Source organism: Chiloscyllium punctatum, chromosome 9 (genome assembly GCF_047496795.1).
Source record: "Chiloscyllium punctatum isolate Juve2018m chromosome 9, sChiPun1.3, whole genome shotgun sequence".
NCBI lineage: Eukaryota > Metazoa > Chordata > Chondrichthyes > Orectolobiformes > Hemiscylliidae > Chiloscyllium > Chiloscyllium punctatum.
This window is the reverse complement of record NC_092747.1, coordinates 6,247,893-6,268,581: the sequence shown is the minus strand read 5'-3', so window position 1 is coordinate 6,268,581 and position 20,689 is coordinate 6,247,893. Positions and strand designations below refer to the sequence as shown.

The 20,689-nt window shown below is 43.8% G+C and overlaps 1 protein-coding gene across 1 annotated transcript in view; it reads right to left on the bottom strand.

Moving 5' to 3' along the window:
• The window catches only part of ints4 (integrator complex subunit 4), a 64,077-nt gene that overhangs the window by 20,273 nt on the left and 23,115 nt on the right, over positions 1–20,689 (bottom strand). The window contains exons 11-18 of the mRNA XM_072576788.1: positions 19,869–20,074; positions 18,414–18,556; positions 16,688–16,803; positions 15,326–15,459; positions 13,863–14,020; positions 10,373–10,466; positions 6,770–6,850; positions 3,325–3,455 (exon numbers count right to left, since the gene is read on the bottom strand). Coding sequence (XP_072432889.1) covers positions 3,325–3,455; positions 6,770–6,850; positions 10,373–10,466; positions 13,863–14,020; positions 15,326–15,459; positions 16,688–16,803; positions 18,414–18,556; positions 19,869–20,074 — 1,063 coding nt within the window. The remainder of the gene's footprint in view (positions 1–3,324; positions 3,456–6,769; positions 6,851–10,372; positions 10,467–13,862; positions 14,021–15,325; positions 15,460–16,687; positions 16,804–18,413; positions 18,557–19,868; positions 20,075–20,689) is intronic.

The following is a 20,689-nucleotide window of genomic DNA, read 5'->3' as shown; positions in this document are numbered from 1 at the left end:
CCAGCCTTAAATAGATTCAGCATTGTAGGATCCACAACCCTCTGGGGTAGGTAATTCTAAAAGATTCACAACCCTCCGAGTGAAGTAACTTCACTGCATACCAACACATCAATTAGGTGTAGGAGCAGGTCACTTGGACCCATTGAGCCTGCCCCACCATCCAGTAAGAGCACGACTGATCTGATTACTCTATATTCCCAGCCACCCTTGACAACTTCTCTACTCCCCTGCTGATCAAGAATTGATCTATCTCCACCTTAAAAATATTTGAGGACTCTCTCTGAAAAGGTGATGGAAGCAGAGTTACAAAGATACAATGACTCTGAGAAAATCTCTCCCATCTCTGTTTTTAAATGGACGATGCTTTTTTTTCAAAAAACAGCGATTCTTAGTTCTAAACTCTCCCACAATAGGATACACGCTTCCCATATCCACTTGCAGAGACCCATCATGATCGTGCATGCCTCAATCAAGTTGCCTCCTACTCTTCTGAACTTCAGTGGACACAAGCCTAGACATTCCGACCAATCCTCATAAGGATTCTAGGAATAAAGTTTCAATCCTGCCCATATCCCGAGACAATCTATCTGTGATTTAGATTTTCCAATCAGTAGAGGCAATCTCTCAGCATTTATCTTTAACAAGCCTCTCAATTTCTGCCAACCTTTCAGGCTATTAGTTCCATACCACTCCCAGCATCCCTTGGGTAGAAACAATTTCTCTCAACTTCCCTCCAATCACAACAGGTTGATTCAATCTATGTGGCTGAGCAAAGGAAACAAGGGCACGGTGAACAGTTGCTAATTTTGGACTGGGACTGGTGTTTCCTGATGAAGGGCTTTTGCCCGAAACCTTGATTTTCCTGCTCCTGGGATGCTGCCTGATCTGCTGTACTTTTCCAGCACCACTCTAATCTTGACTCTGATCTCCAGCATCTGCAGTCCTCACTTTCACCTGGAACGAGAGAGAACTACTTTGCTTGTCACAGGGTACTGATGTACCTCAAGGGAACACAAGCGGGAGGAACAGACTGATGTGTGAAAATTATTGCAGTGTGAGGTAAAGGGAATATGAAACTCACTGAATGGAAGTGCAGTCCATGTGTTGTAGGTAGACCCATAATGCCATTAGGGAGGGAATTCTAGGATCTTAATCCAGTGACAGTGAAATATTTCCAAATCAGGATGGCAAGTGGCTTGGAGGGGAACATGCATATGGTGATGTTCCTTGGTCATTCTCCTTGTTCACATAATGATGGGAGGTAACCTGACAAATTATGAGCATTCTGTGTAAGAGGCCAGAACCACAGGCACCGATGTAAAGTGATAAGTACATAAGGGAAATTTTGTTTTATTTCTTTTTACAAGTGATGGTTAGGATCTGAACATGTGGTAGAGGCAGATTTAATCAAGGCTTTCAAGAGCGAATTGGAGTACACCTGAAGAGAAAAGATTAGTATTTTGTAGGGTTACGGGGAAGGACGAGGAGTGAAATGGCCTCTTCCTGTCCTGTTACCATTTTGTGGCTCAGGTTTTGATGAAAGGTCATGAGCTGAATTATTAATTTTATTTCCTGCTCCACAGATGCTGCCAAGCGCGCTGAGCGATTCCTGTTTTTTTTATTACTTTCTTTGACTCTAATTCTAAGGCTGTGTCCATGGGTCCTAGTCTCCCCGCCTAATGGAAACAACTTCCCAGCATCCACTCTTTCTAAGCCATGCAAGTTTTTATTAGATCTTCCCCCAACCTTCTAAATCTAATGAATACAATCCCAGGATCCTCAGCCACTCATCATATGTTAGGCCTATCATTCCAGAGATCATCCGTGTGAATCTCCACTGGACACGCTCCAGTGCCAATATGTCCTTCCTGAGGTGTGGGGACAAAAACTGGACACTGTATTCTAAATGGGGCCTAACTACAGCTTTATAAAGTCTCAGAAGCACATCGCTGCTTTTACATTCCAACCCTCTTGAGATAAATGACAACATTACATTTGCTTTCTTAATCACGGACTCAACCTGTAAGTTAACCTTTAGAGAATACTGGACTAGCACTCCCAGATCCCTTTGTACTTTGACTTTAGGAATTTCTGATCGTTGAGAAAATAGTCCATGGATTTTTTTTTCCCTAAAGTGCAAAACCTCGCATTTGCTCACATTGAATTTCATCAGCCATTTCCTGGACCACTCTCCTAAACTGTCTAAATCTTTCTGCAGCTTCCTCACCTCCTCAGTACTACCTGCCTGTCCACCTAACTTCGTATCATTGGCAAACTTCGCCAGAATGCCCCTAGTCCCTTCATCCAGATCATTAATATATTAAAGTGAACAGCTGTGGCCCCAACACTGAACCCTGCGTGACACCACTTGTCACCAGCTGCCATTCCAAAAAAGAACCTTTTATCCCAACTCTGCCTTCTGTCAGACAGCCAATCCTCAATCCATCCCGGTAGCTCACTTCAAACACCATGGGCCCTCACCTTACTCAGCAGCCTCCCGTGAGGCACCTTATCAACGGCCTTTTGGAAGTCTAGATAGATAAAATCCACAACAGCCTCCTCTTTTCCAAAAGGCATGTGGCGTCAATGGCCTAGAGCTGTTTCTGATCAGTGAGATAGCTGTACGCGCAGTTAGTAATATTCTTCAGCTAAAGATAGCAACTCGGAATGAGAAGACAGAAAGGTGACCTGACAGAGGTCTCTATGTTTCTGAAAGGGCTTGACACAGGGCAAAAACATCACTAATAAATCTAATCAGGAATCCGGGAGGAAGGCATTTACTCTGACAGAGGAGAGAAAGAGCGAATCACCACATGAAGTTGTGGTGGTTGAGATGAATTGTATCGATACATTTAAGGAGAAGTTCATCAAACACATGAGGGGAGCAGATGTTAAGAGGATTATAAGGAAGAGGGAGTGGCAGGAGGCTCACGAACTAGAAACAGACCTGTTGCATTGTATGACTTGTAAGTTATACTGTAAACACCTATATAATTATGTAAAACACCCATCTCACTTTCATTTTAAATTCACCACAGCCACTCTACTTCATAATAAGCTCCACATTCCAACTAGTCTCTACATGAATACTGCTGAAAAATAGCAATTTGTTGAAGCTTTTTGTCTTGCACAAATCAGACCAATTTGCAGGAATGCTGATGTAAAAGGAAAATAATGTTTATACCGAGTTCAGGAGTATAACTATTCCCCTCTCCATATAATAGCATTTCTTGATAACTGTCCTGCTCAACCCTTTTCCCCCCCCGGTAATACTCAAGTTCTGAAGTACCAAAGAACAATCCACCTCTGCAGGCAGATTCTTACCCTCTGGTTGTCCGAGCGGTCAGAATGAGTTGTAGTGCTTTTGCCTGAAGCCGCATGTGGTGGATGATTGCAATGTGTCTACTCTCCAGGCCGCTGTATAGAAACTCCAGCTTATATGTGTGTTCCAGAATCTGTAGGCAGAGAGAGAGACAGAGGGGAAGACTGGTGTAAAAGGTGTGGCTAAATAGATTTCAGTTTGATAGGGCATCCTGTGAGGCTCTTAAACAGCTCAGAAATGGCTTCTGTATTTGTATAGCACCCTCTCACACCTAATACCTCAAAAACATTTCAAGTAACATACCACATTTGGAATAAATAATCTCAATTCCATGTTGAAGCACAGCAGCTCTCGGTCAGTGTTGGTTGCAGCTGAGTGAGTCTTGCTTCAGAGCCTCACTCCAGACCGGATAGGCACGGCCAGGGGGTGAGGTAAGAGGGCAAACACTGCCAGTGGCATTGGCATAAAGGGGTGAACAAAGGCAGGGGTGCTTACTGTTGGTGGGGGAGAACAGGTTGTCATTGTTGGGGCTAATAATGATGGAAAAGGGAAGAGGTTGTTCAATATTGGAGTGAGATAGTAACTCCATTTAAATAAAGTGCAAGTCAATGATCTAAGACAGACTTTAACGGGCATGTTTAGTTTACAATGCAAGAAGGGGAGGGAGGACAAGGCTCCATTGGAATCTCACTTACCACTCAGATTCCCAAACCTCTTTCCATTGGATTCCTTGTTGGAGCCAAGGCCAAAATGTATGCTCCAGTGTCAAATGAAAAGCAAACAGCTTAAATTGCAGTCAGCTGCTGATCAGAAGATCTTGGGCCAATTATTCTGAGATCCATTCGGTGTTTATTTTACAACAACAACTTACATTAATGTCGCACAAAACGTTGTCAAACAAACCCTGACCAAAATCTGTGTCAGTAAACTAGCATTCAGGAGCAGTGAGAGAAACAAGACAGAACTGGAGCTGTGATATGGGAGGGCCGTAGTGCTGGAAGAGGATACAGGAGTTCGGGAGGGATGAGGCCAGGGAGAGATGTAAACACATTGTCAATGAATTTTAAGATCGATGCTAGTCAGTCTGGGAGCCAACATGGGTCAGTGAGCACAGTGATAATGGACACACAGGGCTTGGTGCAAAGCTCCTTCTTGCCTGTGACAAAAAGACGGCATACAATGTGCAGCTGACACCAATCTGAAGGAACGGTGATATTCAGCAACAACTTGCTGAGCAAGTAACTTATCAGGAGAACAATGAGCTTGGAGTGTGAGCTATGCTCCAACTGCTCCCTCTAGTGACCACCTGAAGAACTGTCACCTTTAACATAGCAGGGACATTGGGGCGGGATTAGACTGTTTGTGCCTGCTCTGCCAGTCTCAAGGATCAAGGCTGATCCGACTGAATTCACAATTCGATTTTACTGTGTCCCTGCCCCCACCACCCCCACTAACACCCTTGACTCTCTTGTCCATCAAAAAAAAAGCTATGTAACTCAAACAATGACACAGCCTCCACAGCTTTCTGGAGAAGAAACCTCCACAGGCTAACCACCTTTTGAGAAAATATTTCTCCTCACTTCCGTCTCTTCTCATCAAGTTCTAGTCTCCCCCACAAAATGGAAACACTCTACTGGTTTACATTCTGTTGGGCCCTCTCAGGGTTTTATATGGAGGGCGGTCCCTTGGGTGGGGGTGGGGGTGGGGGGGGTGGGGGTGAGAGTCCCACGGCAAATCACACCCAGTTTCCTGCTCCTCTGCTTCAGGCTCCCTAACCCCAGCTCAGACCGCTGCCCTTCCATCCCCAGGCAGACTGACTCAATGCCAACACTCCCCTTCTCTGTCTGTCCATCCACAGGCTGCTCATCTCCTGCATTTGCTGGACAGAAGCAATCTCGGATTCACAGTTTTTGTTTACTGGAATGAACTTTCAATGCTTTCAAGGGTAGGTTCACTCCCTGGGCCCTGGTGTATTTGAGCATTGGTGCACTGGATCCCAGGTGGGGCCTGGGAGACTCCCCCAAAGAGCAAGACCCAGGTGCACACTCTGATTTGCCCCATTCTAGGGGCAGATCTGCTTCAACAAGACCTCCTTCTGTTCCTTTAGGCTGCATGCTGACTGAAGCCTGTCATAGCTATCTGATATCATTCACCCAACCTGTGCGTATGCTGACTCAGTACATGTGCTGCTTCTTCAAGTATATGATTCATAAAACAAAGTGGCTTTTCAACCATCTCCACTCTGATATCCTTACAAAGTTCTTCAGCAGCTCATAGCTGCATTGCTCTCATCAAATCAGGCAGCCCTATCTAAGACCACAAGGCACAGGAGCAGAAATTAGGCTATTCAGCCCATCGAATCTGTTCCACCATTCAAAGTAGACAGGCAGGAAACTGGAAGAACACAGCAAGCCAGGCAGCATTAGGTGGAGGAAAGGTCGACATTTCGGATGTAACCCTTCTTCAGGATGGGGGTGGCTAGTGAGCTGCAGATAAAGGGAGTAACAGGGACAGGGTGGTGAAGTGATAAGTTTCTCAACGCCACTCTCCCACTTTCTCCCTGTAAACCTTGATCCTCAAGAACCTATCTTAGGCTTAAATACACTCAGTGACCTGGCCTCCACAGATTCCACAGATTCACCACTCTCTGGCTGAAGAAGTTGCTCCTTACCTCCTTTCTAAAAGGGTCTTCCCTTTACTCTAAGGCTGTGCCCTCAGTTCTAGTCTCCCCTACAAATGGAAACATCTTCCAACATCTACTCTGTCCAGGCCATTCGGTATTCTGTAAGTTTCAATTAGATGCCCCCGTTTCTCATATGTTAAGCTTTTCATTACTGGGACCATTCGCGTGAACCTCCTCTGAAGACGCTCCACGGTCAGTATATCCTTCCTGAGATACGAGGCCCAAAACTGTGCACACAGTACTCCAAATGTGGTCTGACCAGAGCCTCACACAGCCTCAGAAGTATATCACTGCTTCTATATTCAAGTCCTCTCAAAATAATGCGATTATTGCATTTTCCTTCCTAACTAATGACTCAACCAGAAAGTTTATCTTGAGAGGATCCTGGACTAGAACTCCCAAGTCTCTTTGCACTTCAGACTTCTGAAGTTTCTCTCATTTACAAAATAGTCAAAGCCTGTATTCTTCCTACCAAAGTGCATGACCTCACACTTTCCCACATTGTACTCCATCTGCCACCTCTTTGCCCAGTCTCCTCACCTGTCCAAATCCTTCAGCAGCCTCCTCGCCTCCTCAATGCTACCTATCCCTCCACCTACCTTTGTATCGTCTGCAATTGAACAACATTCTAACGTGAAATCTGTCATTTGCACTGAGGGGTTGTGGACCACAAGGTGCAAGCGAAGGTTTGCGGGGGGGGGGGGGGGGGGGGAGAGGAGGAGGGAAGGTAGTAACACAGAGGGGCAGGAGTGAATGAACCTTACCTGTTTCGCAGCAGCAGCTGCCATGGCATTCTGTTTGAGGTAGAGTGGGGCAGCTACATTCCACAACTTTTCTTGAAGGGACTGTGGAGGGAGGAAAATGACATTTCCTTTCAGATTCTACTTCATTGTCACAGAATTCACACTTGCGCACAAACATGTATGAGAGCTGCTTTCAGCAATAACATACATTTGCCTGAGTAGCACAAAACTGGAATCTTGCTGGATGAGATGTCCCTGAAGCTTCTCATCCCGCTCTCAACAGGACAAATACAAGAACGCCAAATTTTATGTGATCTGAGTAAAAGCCTCTTCTCTCCAAGTGAGGAACTGGAGCATTAAGGAATTGTATTCTCAACTCCATCAAGAGTGGGAATATTGGAGATGTATAGGAAACAGGATGAGTCTATTCTGCCCTGAAAGGATACTTCACCATTCAATTAGATCGTAGTTGATCTTTACCTTAACCCCACTACTAGCTTTGATTTCACAACCCTTAATACATGCTCAAGAAAAAGATCTATCAATCTCAGTTTTGAAATTTCCAGCTGACCGCCAGTCTCAGCAGTGTTCCAGCAGAGGGAGTTGCCAATTCCTATTACTGTACCCCTCGGGTGAGGGAGCACTTCCTGACATCACTCCTGAATAGGCACAGACTTGTTCAGGACTCTCTCTAGTGAGTGAGTGAGTGAGTGAGTGAGTGAGAGAGAGAGAGAGAGAGAGAGAGAGAGAGAGAGAGAAAGAGCGAGCGAGATCGAGAGCGAAAATAGTTTCTACCTATCCTATCAAATCCTTTCGTTATTCAAACCCTTTATTCCAATTGCCATTTAATCGTCTACTCTCAACTGAATATGAACAATCTTTTACCACTCTACTCACCCTTAGAAATACAAGAAAATGAGAAAAAGTTACAATTAAAACTGGTTATAAAATGTTCAAAATCCCCAGATGAGGCCCTACAATACAATGGCAGTATACTGTCAAAAAGACTGACACAATAACAAGGTTTTGCATCTTGCATGCACCAGGACAAATGCAAGAATGCCAAGTTTCAAACACACACAACCATTTATAATAGGTCAGAAAGGGTGCTGATTGGTTGGCAAGTTTACACTGATTGCATTCTACATGGTAACGCCTTGACCAAAGAGAGAGACTATAGGCTCCCCAAGCCATTGACTAATTTTAAAAAAGTAGCAACACTCGAATGTACATCCTTGTACATATCTAACGTTAGAACAGTCCAATGATGGTGGACATTGGGTGGAATCTTAAAGGTTTGAGCAACATGGGTGGGACCTGGCTCAGTGGTTAGCACTATTGTCGCACAGTGCCAAAGACCTGGGCTCGATTCCACCCTTGGGTGACTGTCTGTGTGGAGTTTGCACATTCTCCCAGTGTCTGCGTGGATTTCTTCTGGGTGCTACTGGTTTCTCCCACAGTCCAAAGGTGTGCAGGTTAGGTGAATTGGCCATGCAAAACTGCCCAGTGTCCAGGAAATGTGTAGATTCGATATTTTACCCATAGAAAATGCAGTTAGGGTAGAGGGGTGGATCTGGATGGGATGCTGTTTGAAGGGTCAGTGTGGACTCGATGGGTCAAATGGCATGCTTTCACACTTTAGAGATTCTATGACTCAGGATGGTCAGAGTCAGGATGCACACTCTGTAAGGGGTGGGGAGCTTACTGCCAAGCAGCTCACCATAAATCTTCATTCATTAAGGGAGATGAAAGTTGGTGACACAGCAGTTACTTTCTGTGGAAGTGCCCCAAGTCAATGAGTAGTCAGTGCAGGGGGTATGGTGATCTGGCAGTATTCGAGGATGGAGTGCGGGGTGACATTGCACAAAATAATGTGTCAGAGCATAAGCCTTGGTGGAAGGTGGGTAAAGTAGCAGAATTAGAGTGAGTGTTGGGTGAGGAATCAGGCAGAAGATGATGGCACTTTCCTGGACTGTGGAGAAGGTCACTGACCTTCTTCCTACAATGATGAACATTCCTCCAAATTGCTGGGACTGCTCTAAGCCAGGTGGCAACTGCAGAACATGGTGACATGGTCTCATGGCATTGCCTCCACTGCTGAGAGAAGTTAAGTCCTGTGCCAGCACCACCCCCATCCAGATCACTGCCTACAAAGCAGGGCGAGGATACCTTCCATGCCCAGGGCAAACAGGAGACACTGTGCAGGGTACCCTCAGATTGACAGCGCACACCTGGGTGGACAAGGGCTTTTTAAAAGTGATGCCAGTATAAGGGATACCAATTAATTCGAGGATATCAGGGTAGTGGCAAGACAAGGCTGGAATTGGATGTTATGGGTTTGGTATGTCGATGCTCAGGTTTGGCAAGAAACTGAGAAAACTTGCTAGGCTTCAGGGTGAGAATCCCGACAGAAGTATACTCTCATCGCTCATTCTGAGCCAAAAAGTGCAAGATTCAGCCCATTGTCTCTGTAGTTTCCTCTGCAGGTTAAGGTTCAAATCTCGCCTTTAATACTCTTTTTAATCTACAGATCAATTCTGACTGAATTGGATAGCAGAACATTTTCAACTGGCTGAAAGGCCTCCTCCAGGTCTCAGTAATTAGATTACTTACAGTGTGGAAACAGACCCTTCGACCCAACAAGTCCACAGCGACCCGCCGAAGCACAACCCACCCAGACTCCTTCCCCTACATTTATCCCTTCACCTAACACTACGGGCAATTTAGCCAGGCCAATTCACCCGAGCTGCACATTTTTGGACTGTGGGAGGAAACCGGAGCACCCGGAGGAAACCCACACAGACACGGGGAGAATGTGCAAACTCCACACAGTCAGTCACCTGAGGCGGGAATTGAACTTGGGTCTCTGGCGCTGTGAGGCAGCAGTGCTAACCACTGTGCCACCGTGCCTGTCCTGTTCAAAGCCCAATGTTACCTCAGTGAATCCTCCAATTTACAGGGCAACAATCGTATCCATGGAATCGTTTTCCCTTGTTTCAGTTACCCTCAGATTACCATACCCCGAACATATTATAGGGGACCAGGGGGTTGCTGGGAAGGTTTGTGCCCCATTGAAATCAATGGGTTTGCTCTAATTCGCGGTTTTGGGCTTCCGCGGTAGGTCCTTGAACGCACTCCTATACTATAGTCTATTAGTACGGCAAGGAAACAGACCTTTCGGTCCAACACGTCCAGGCCAACCAGATATCCTAATTTAATCTAGTCCCATTTGGCTCATATCCCTCTAACCCTTCCTATTCAAGTTTGAGACAATAATGACCAAGGAGGATTTATTCCACATTTCCCAGCACTTTGGCTGCATCTACACCAGATGAACCACAGTACTTTGAGAAGGTGATTCACAACCATCTTCTCAGGGTAAGCAGAAATGGCAATGAACATCCTCTCCATACCCACACTGATAGAAGACTTTCAGATTATCTCTTAGTCTGCATCCTTTGGTTACTGACCCTCCTGTTAATGGAAACAGATGCCCCCTATTTGTCTACCGTCTCCCGACCAGTTATCCACTGAATTTTTACTAAATGGTTCACTTTGAAGGTCAGTGGGTAGTAAGGTGGAGTTACAATAAAACAGCATTTTGAACACTGCACATATACTCACCTTCATGAGGAGAAGCTGGCACTCCAGGTAGGTGGCAGAGAACTCTGCTATCCCCGCCAGCTCTGGCTGTAGCTCTCCGAGTCTCTGTAGGTCACTGTTTAAGATTTTAAAAAAAAGGGAGCATTACTTGCACAGTCTCAATGGAATCAATAAAGTCCCCTGCTCTGAACTTTAACCTTTAGCCAGTTTTGCTGGTGGCATTGAGAGTATCCTCAGCAAAGGCCACTAAAACCATTCATCCCTGAAGGTGGCTGTTTGAACCACTGTACATGTGCCAGCTCTTTGAAGGGCTGACCAATTAATCCCTCTCTTGTGCTTTCTGCAAAGCCCTGCAGTTTCCCTTTTTTGAATACTTACAAGAGTCCTTTTTAAAAGTTACAATGGAACTTGCTTCCATCGTCCTTTCTGGCAGCACGTTCAGATCACAGTTAGTGCATAAAATGTCTCTTAATATCCTGCAACTTCTTTTAAAAATTAACTTGGACCTGTGTCCTCTGGTTACTGATCCTTTCAGCAATGCTGAAGTTTCTCTGTATTTATCCTTAATAATTCTGAGCAACTCAATCAAATCTTCACCCCTTTCACATCGTTTGTGCTTTGTCCAACCATCTCAGCCTCTTCATCTAACTGAAGTCCCTCAACTTAAGACTCTGTTCCACCAAATCTCTGAACATCCACATCCTTCCTGCAGTGTGGCAGAGATTGCAAATCTGAGCTAATTTGCAGGCTTTTAAAAAAATTTTTCATCTTTCATGAGATCTCAGAATCCCTGGCAGGGCCAGGATTTGCTGTCTATCCTTAAAAATGTACACACCAACATACTGAATTGTTGTATTATCACAGGTCTAGCAATCCACAGGCCCTAAGGTCATGGGTTCAAAACACACAACAGCAGCTGTTGGGATTTGAATTTAATAAATAAATCTGAAATTGAAAAGTAGTTGAAAAGATGACCATGGAACTATTATCAATTACCATATCATCTGGTTCATTAAGGAAAGTCAGCATGGCTTTGAGTGAGGGAAATCATGTCTCTCAAACTTGATTTGAGATTTTTGAGGAAGTAACCAAAAAGATTGATGAGGGCAGAACAGTAGGCGCTGTTTATATGGACCGTAGTAAAGCCCTTGACAAGGTTCCACATGGTAGACTAATTACTCAAGTTTGATCACATGGGAGTCAGGGTGAGTTTGCCAACTGGATACAAAATTGGCTTGACACTAGAGACAGAGTGCAATGGAGGAGGGTTGTTTTTCAGACTGGAGGCCTGTGACCAGTGGTGTTCCACAGGGATCAGTGCTAGGTCCACACAAACAATTTGAATGAGAATACAGAAGGCATGGTTAGTAAGTTTGCACACGACACCAAAATTGGTGGCATAGTAGAAGTTTATTTAAGATAACAAAGGGATCTTGATCAATTGGGTCAATGAGCTAAGGCATGGTAAATGGGATAAGTGCAAGGTATTGCATTTTGGTAAAACAAACAAGGTCAGGACTTTCACAACTAATGGTAGGGCCCTGGCTAGTGTTGTAGAAACCTAGGGAGTTTAAGTACATAATTTTCTGAAATTTGCATCACAGATAGACAGTGTGGTTAAGAAGGCATTTAGCACGCTTGCCTTCATTGCTCAGACCTTTGAGTATACAAATTGGGATATCATCTTGAGATTGCACAGGATGTAGGTGAGGCCTCTTTTGGAGTAGTGTGCAGTTCTGTTCGCCCTGCTATAGGAAAGAGATTATTAAATTGAAGATGGCTCAGCAAAGATTTACCAGGATGTTGCCAGGAATGGAGGGTTTGAGTTATAAGGAGAGGTGGGATCGGCTGGGACTTTTCCATGAGCATAGGGAAGTTGAGGCGGAACCTTAGAGTTTTTATAAAATCATGAGGGACATAGGTAAGGTGAATGGTGAGGGAATGCAAAACTAGGGGGCATGTTTTTAAGTTGACAGGAGAAAGTTTTAAAAATAAAGGACATGAAGGATAACTTTTTTTTAAAAACAGAGTGGTTCATGTGTGGAATGAACTGCCAGAGCAAGTGGTGAATACAGATGCAACATTTAAAAGACATTTGGATAAGTGCATGAATAAGAAAGGCTTGGAGGGATGTGGGCCAAATTCAGGCAGGTGGGACTAGTTTAGTTTGGGTACATGGTTGGCACGGACTGCTTGGACTGAAGGGTCTGTCTCCATGTTGTATGACTCTGAATCTATTAATGTCTTTTCAGGAAGGAAATCTGCCATCTTGACCTGGTGTGATCTAGGTGACTCAAGACCTACACAATGTGGTTGGCTTTTATCTACCTTCTGAAAGGACCTGAAAGATCGATTAGTTTGGGGGCAATCAGGAATGGAAAACAAAACTTGACCCTGCCAGTGACACTCACCACCAATGTCTTACCAGCCCACAAAGCTGCCTCCCCATTAGGGAGAGACAATTGGCAGTGGCTCATCCTGAGGGTCGCCACACCTCAGGCAAAGGGAGAGGTTGAGAAGGTGAATCCTTCATGGTAACCACAACCAGTACAGGAATTGAACCCAGACTCCAGGCATCACAGTGCACATTTACTCAGTTGGCTGGATGGCTGACTTGCAATGCAGCAACATTCACATCCCATGAAAGGGCACGGTGTTCTCAGTTTTATTAATAGAGGCAAACAGTACAAGAGTAGTAAAGTTGAATTTGTACAAGAGGGGGTTCCAGGAACGAGAAACTTCAGTTATGAGGAGAGGTGGAAGAAGTTGAGACTATTCTCTTTGGACAGAAGGCTGAGGGGAGACTTGAGAGAGGTTTGCAAAATCATGAGTGGGCTGGGCAGAGTCAACAGGGAGAAACTGTTCCCACTCAAAGAAAATTAAAATAAGGGGACATCGATTTAAAGGGATGGGCAAATGAAGCAAGGGTGTTAAGAAATATCTTTTGTCACACAGCGAGCAGTTAGGGAATGGGATGCACAGGGAGGCAAGTTCAACTGAAGCATACTGAAGGGTTTTTTTGCTCATCCATGGGATGTGGGCATCACTGGCTAGACCAGCATTAACTGCCCATCTCTGAATGCCCAGAGGATAGTCAAGAGTCAATCACATATATGTGACTTCAGACCTGCAGCTAAGCTAGACCAAGGAAGTGAACCAGAACGGTTTCTCCAACAATGGTTTCATGGTCATAGAATTTTAATTTCAGATCTTTACTGTCGCGGTCAAGGTGAGATTCAAACCCAGTTCCCCAAGAATCACTGGATTAAATAATTAGGTTATATCACAGGGCCATCACTTCCCCACTGGATGGTTATTTGGATGGAAATCGTAAGCAGGGATATGGGGAAAAGACAGGAGTTGGCACTAGGGGATAGAACCAATACAGACAATGGGCCGAATGCCCTCCTTCTGCACTGTAACAATGCTATGATTTTGTAACGTTAAAACAATGATGTGACCCAACTGTATAAATAAAACATCATCCAATGTCATCACTGGAAATTCACACCGAATTGTTAACTTTAAAAGATCCTGTGCTCCCTGGGTGTCTAGATGTTGGATACTCTGAACTCGGTCCAGGCTTTGCTGCACAAATTGTCGGGATGAGTCTTCGCTTAACTCTACGTTTGTAGAATCTGAGACAGAGACCATCTTCCTGCCCGGCAACTGCAAAAGAAAAATATAGCTCAGTGATTGGCGATGTTTCAGTGTCTGGGTCAAGCAGTGAGAAACTGGAACATCTCATGTACATTTCACTGCAACATTATTTTTGCACAACGCTCACAGTAAATGATCCAGCCTGCTGGCACAGGAAGTTGTGATCACTGTACTTGCATTTATTGTTTCCGGGGTCTAGGTTAGATTAGATTAGATTAGATTCCCTACAGTGTGGAAACAGGCCCTTCAGCCCAACCAGTCCACACCGACCCTCCGAAGAGTAACCCACCCAGACCCTTTTCCCTCTGACTAATGAATCTAACACTATGGGCAACTTAGCATAGCCAATTCACCTGAACTGCACATCTTTGGACTGTGGGAGGAAACCGGAGCACCCGGAGGAAACCCACGCAGACACAGGGAGAATGTGCAAACTCCACACAGAGAGTCACCCGAGGCTGGAATTGAACCTGGGACCCTGGTGCTGTGAGGCAACTTGTTGTCAGGTTATCTACATGCTCAAACTCCTTTGTTTAAAATTCATAGCTATATAAGTGAGCTAAGCCATTTCAGATGGCATTTAACAATCAAACATGTTGCGGTGGGTCTGGATTCACATGCAGGCCAGGCTTTCTTTGTTAATGGACATAATGAATGGACAAACAAATGGATTTTACAATAGTTGATATATGTTTGCTATTCGGCTGGCTTTTAATTCAAGATTTCTTTCCTAAGTTCAAATTTCACCATTTGCCTTAACGGAACTCAAATCCATGTTCCCAGAACACGAGCCTGAGACTCTAGGTTACATGTCTGATGACATTACCACTTGCCTCATGTTGTAGTAAGAAGCAAATTTGGTTTATTAATGTCTAATTATTAATCTTTTATCAATGTCTACTGGGGAAGGAAACCTGCTGCCTTACCCAGTCCGGGCCTATTTGCAGCTTCAGTCCCACACCAACTTGCTCAACTCTGAACTGGTCTTTGAGGCAGCCCACCGACAAAACACAGTTGTTGATGTCTACTCTCCATCCTCTCAAGGTCAATAGGGATGGCCAATAAATTCCATCTTGCAAGCATCTTCCAAGTACAAATATTGACAGAATGTTCAAATATCTCAAGGTCCTTTCCTGCATTCTTCTCCAGCGTAAACGTTTCTAATTTCATTCAAAGTTCTGCCTTCTACAGGTACCTATTTCAGTGTCTGTTAAACTGCACACCACAGTGCCCTGACAGCCCATACCCCAGGTCTTCTGTGCTCTACAATTTGAACTGGAAAATCTTTCTAACTGCCTCCTGTCTTATACGTACCTGTAATGGTGGCACCAGGTGAGAGAGGCTATCTCGCAGGTAGGCATAATGTCTGAATGTGTGATCAGAGAAGAGTGCTGACATGGTAGGACAGGTTTTGGCAGCATTGAATACCAGGACCAGCACAGCAATATCTGGTACAACAGGGAGTTAAGGAAATTCGGGATGACCTTCGTAAACTGCACAGACTCCAAAGAGACAACAGACCCACCCAGACATGTAGTCACTCATGCACACTATAATACAAAGCATCATTACCACCTTCATTCATTTTATAAAAACTGATGTAAAGAAAAGTTAGTGTTATAAAATGAACACTTCACATAATTTTGGATTACCTTCCTGATTTGAACAGGAGATCCCTGGGTATCTGGCTCAACAGGCCACTACCTTCTTTTGGAGGGGGAGTATGGTGTACAGCTATGGGCTCCACATTATAGGAAAGTTGTGGATGCATTGGAGAGAGTGCAGAAGAAATTTACATAAATGGTTCCAGGAATGAGAAACTTCAGTGTTGAGGAGAGATGAAGACGTTAGGCCAGTTTTCCTTGGAGAAAAGCAACTTAGACATTTTTTTTTTAAATTCACGTAGGGGACATGGGCATTGCTGGCTGGCCAGTGTTTATCGCCCGTCCCTAGTTGCCTCTGAACTAAGTGGCTTTCTAGACCACTTCAAAGGCAGCTAAGAATCAACCACATTGCTGTGAGACCAGGCCTCTTGCGTTAACCAGACAGGTAAGGATGGCAGTTTCCTCCCCTAAAGGGCACTAATGAACCAGATAGTTTGTTTCCGACAATTGACAATGGTGTCATGGTCATCAATAGATTATTAATTCCAGATTATCATCAAATTGAAATTCCACCATCTGCTGTGGCAGGATTTGAACCCAGGTCTCCCAAACACTAGCTGAGTTTCTGGATTAATAATCTAGAGATAATAGCAGTAGGCCATTGCCCTTATTGTGTGGATAAGGAGAAAATGGCCTGGCTCTCCCATAAAAGGAAAAAGAAACAGATTTAATGTGATTTGCAAAAGCAGCAAATGTGATGCGCGAATATTTTTTGCACAGCGAGTAGTTAGGGTATAGAAATGTATGGGGGGCAGGTTGAATTGAAGCATTCAGGAAGATTCTCCAGTTTTTCTTTCAGCAATAAATTCAGGATAAATTCAACAATTTCGATTTCCATTCTTAACTTTAAACTTTTGAATCACATCCTAATACTTTATAGCAAAATGATTTTTCCCTACCAACATGCAGTCCGACAAATGACCCATTTGAGGAAAAATGAAAACTTTTGTTCAGAGAGATAGAACATATCCACCTGTAATCAATCAGCGTTTTTAAAAAAAAAATCAGATACACGCTGGGTCATCCATGTCTGGTTCTGGCGTGTCGAAGTATGGGTGTGTGCTGAGCAACTCTGGGACCAGCGGCAACACCAGGGTGGGATGTCTGCTTCCCAAGTACTTGAGACACCTACGAGGAAAAGAATATTCAATCATGAAAATTTGTGTTTACAGTGCTGCATAAAGAACATCACCATTGCCAAATCTCAGCCCCACCCAAAGCTGCTTGGAGGGCAATAGGAAGCAGAAATAGGCCATCAACAATGGAAGATTCAATAGAAACTTTCAAAAGGAGAACTGGATGAGTATTTAGCAGAGAAAAATTTGCATGTCTACTGGCAAAGAACAGGCAGGTGAAGGCCATTCGTGATGAGCAATGCTTCACACAGTCTTTGTTAACTTGCTAACCAAATAGCATCCTTTTCTCCTGCAGTATAAATTATCATCAGAAATATGGCATGCTTATCCTGATGAATGTAAAATGAATGATAACCTGTCTCACTTTTCACCACAAATGCAAGAATGAGAAGTAGCCATGTAGCCCCCCAAACTCCCCTGCCATTCATTAATCGCAGCTGATCTGTGTCAATGTCCAGCTCACTTTTGCAAGTTCCAAATGATTCTGACTCCACCTCCCTTGCTTTTCATTCAGTCACAGGATGACTGGCTAGGTTCAATATTTATTGCCCATCCCTAATTGCCCGGAGGGCAGTTAAAAATCAACTACACTGCTGTGGGTCTGGAGTCACATGTGGGTCAGACCAGGTAAGGAGGCAGTTTCCTTCCCTAAAGGACATTAGTGAACCAGATAGATTTTTAACCACAATCGACAATGGATTTGTGGTCATCATTAGACTCTGAATTCCAGATTTTTTAAAAATTGAATTCAAATTCCATCATCAGCCGTGGTGGGATTCGAACCCAGATTGAATGTTCTGATGTTACTTCAAAACGGATCTTGATCACATCAAGCCCTACCTATTGAGTTGGGTCAGAGGCTACTGACAACAAAGGCCGACAATTTTTCACATCGCCAGCTGGCGTTTAAGATGATGTACCTCGGCGTGACCGTGTTAATTCACAACAAGAGACTCTAATAATCTAAGGCAATTTTCAGGGTACAACACAGAAGGCGTGGTAAACTGAGGTTAAGCCACCTGGTTCCCTACTAGGACCTTGAAGGGATAGACTCATGACAGGGGAGGGCAAGGTGTAGGCAAGAATGGCTTCCAGCTAACCCCACAAGTTAGCACCCCACTAACTCTTCCACCTTTGGGAGAGGTGGTAGCAGAGTGGTGATGTCACTGAACTAGCAATGCAGAAACTAATTGTCTGGACTCATGGGTGTGGATCCTACCATGGCAGATGGGACAAACTGAATTCAATAAAATCGGAAATTAGAAGCTAGCCTAATGGACACCATGTAATCATCGTCTTTTTGATTTAAAAACCCACCTGGGGGTAAAAAAAAATCTGGCTTCCTTTTACATGAGTCCAGACCGGTTCTAGCCAGCAACACTCATTCATCCATGAATGAATAAAGAAGTCTAAATGTCTTTATCCACATTAAACATCCCTAGATAGAACAGCAGTAAGTAAATTACCACTGGCAATCCAGCAACGCCTCAATCTTAAAAATCTCTCAATAAGAACTGTGGTATGAAAATAAAGAGGTTGAAGTAAGTTTCCTCCTGTTTCAGACAATCACTAGGGACGGTTTAATCACAATGAATTACTCACTTCCAGATAGAATTTCGATCAGTTGGATACTTTGCCAGATTCTTCAGCAGCTCTACTAGTGCCAGGTGGATCCCATCCTTTGTCGACACATTTGTATAACACAACAGCTCGTGCAAGGCTTCCCGGATGTCACGGGAAGAATCCTGAAAAACAAACGGGTACATGTATTATTTCATAATTAGTTTTCTTTCTTTATTCTTGTAAGGGATGTGTGCATCACTGAGAAAGCCAGCATTGTTTCCCATCCCTATTTGCCCTTGAACTGAGTGACTTACCTTTCATGAGTCCATCACATTGCTGTGTGTCTGGAGTCACATTTAGGCCAGGTAAGGATGGCAGATTTCCTCAAAGAAGGACATTAGTGAACCAAGTGGGTCTCTTTTTACAATAATCAACAGTGATTACACAGTCACCATTATTGAAACTAAGTTTCAATTCCAAATTTTATTCTTCGAATTTAAATCTCACAAGTTGCTGCAACAGGATTTGAGCTCATAGCCTGAAGACATTAGCGTGGGACTCTGAATTACAGTCTAGTCCATCATCTATTCATACAAATAGCAATGGAGTGAACAATTGGATGAGGGAGGGATAACAGATTCTAATTAACCAGTTGAACCTTTTACATTAAAATACACAAGTATTGATATTATAGGATTAAAGTAGCAATATTTTACTACAGTTGTAGAGTGCTAGTGAGACTACATTTGCAATACTATGCACTATTTTGGTCTTTTTCTTTAAGGAAGGATGTAAATGTAATTCACTCAACGGATTCCTGGGAATGATAGGGTCATCTCATGAGGAAAGGTTGGACAGGTTGGGACTGTATCCATTGGAGTGTAGAAAACGTTTCCCGAGGCTGGAATTGAACCTGGGTCCCTGACGCTGAGAGGCAGCAGTGCTAACCACTGAGCCACCTTGCCGTAATGGACCATAAATGTTAGCCCACCCACGTTTCATAAATGCATTTAAAAAAAACCATTCTTTTGCATTTCTAAAACAATTAAAATAACCCAAGATGTTCATCAGGCACATCTTCAATAAAAAAATTGAAGCACAGTCAAATTAAGGTGATGAAAGGAACAGGAACTCGGTTAAAGAGGGGTCGGTTTTCAGGAATGTTGAAGAAAGAGAGACTTGGAGGGGGGATATAGACTGAAGGTTTAATGTTCAGAGGTGACAATAAGATGCATTTTTAAAAAATACCTTGAATCATGAAGATTTGGGATGCGCTACTTAAAAAGCAAAGCAGATTCAACAGTAACTTTCAGAGGAGCATTAGATAAATATTTGATGGGAAAAACATGGGTGAAGGGAAAAAAGAAGTGTACAGCTCACTGGACAGCTAGCAGAGAACAGAGGTCCCAATGGTCCCCATGTGTTGTATCATTTTATGCAACTGTGTGGGGTGCAGAGGACACTTACAAGACACAGAAGCTAAAAAAAAATCACCTCCAGCACTGCCAGCACAGTGTCCAGCTGATCCTCACGCAGTCGAATGTGACAGGATATTTTACGCAGAGCATGTATTGATCCAAGTCGCACTTCCTCAATTTCATCGTTGAACATGTCGACCAGAAAATCCAGGCACTTCTCAGCGAAAGATGCCGAAGCCCGAGCCAACAGACAGAGCGATTCCACGGCGGCGTTACGGACCTCTGTGGTTCAAAGAGCAACAAAAAAATCTCTCATAAAATGTATTGCGAGTGTGGAAATATTCTGAAAAAAAATAGACAATACTTGCTATAGGTATCAGCTGAGCTCAGTGGGTAACACTGTCACTTCAGCAGCAGAAGGTCCAAGTCCCACACCAGAGGTTTGAGTATCTAACTGCAACCAATGCCCATTGTGTTGTCAGAGGCACCACCATTTAAATGAAATGATGAATTGAGGGCCTCATTGCTCTCTCAAAAGGTAAAACATCAAAAAAATACTACTCGGAGAAAAGGAGTATCCAGTCCAATTACTATCTCTCAATGAATATCACTAAAAGAATTGAGTCATCAGTACATTACTGTCTGTTAGCCTTCCTGCTGCACTTGGCTATTGGTTCATGGGATGTGAGTGTTGCATATTGTGCCCATACCTAATTATTGATTAAAGAGCTGAATGGCCAACTCTTATTCCTTGTTGTATGTCATAGATATCTTTGAAGTTGCAAGGACTGCACTGATAAAAGGAAAGAAAGGGATTTCCAAAACAAAAAGGCACTTCCTTAGAATGCAACGTCATAGTGAGATGGTGATCTACAGCATTCACTAGACGGCACTGTT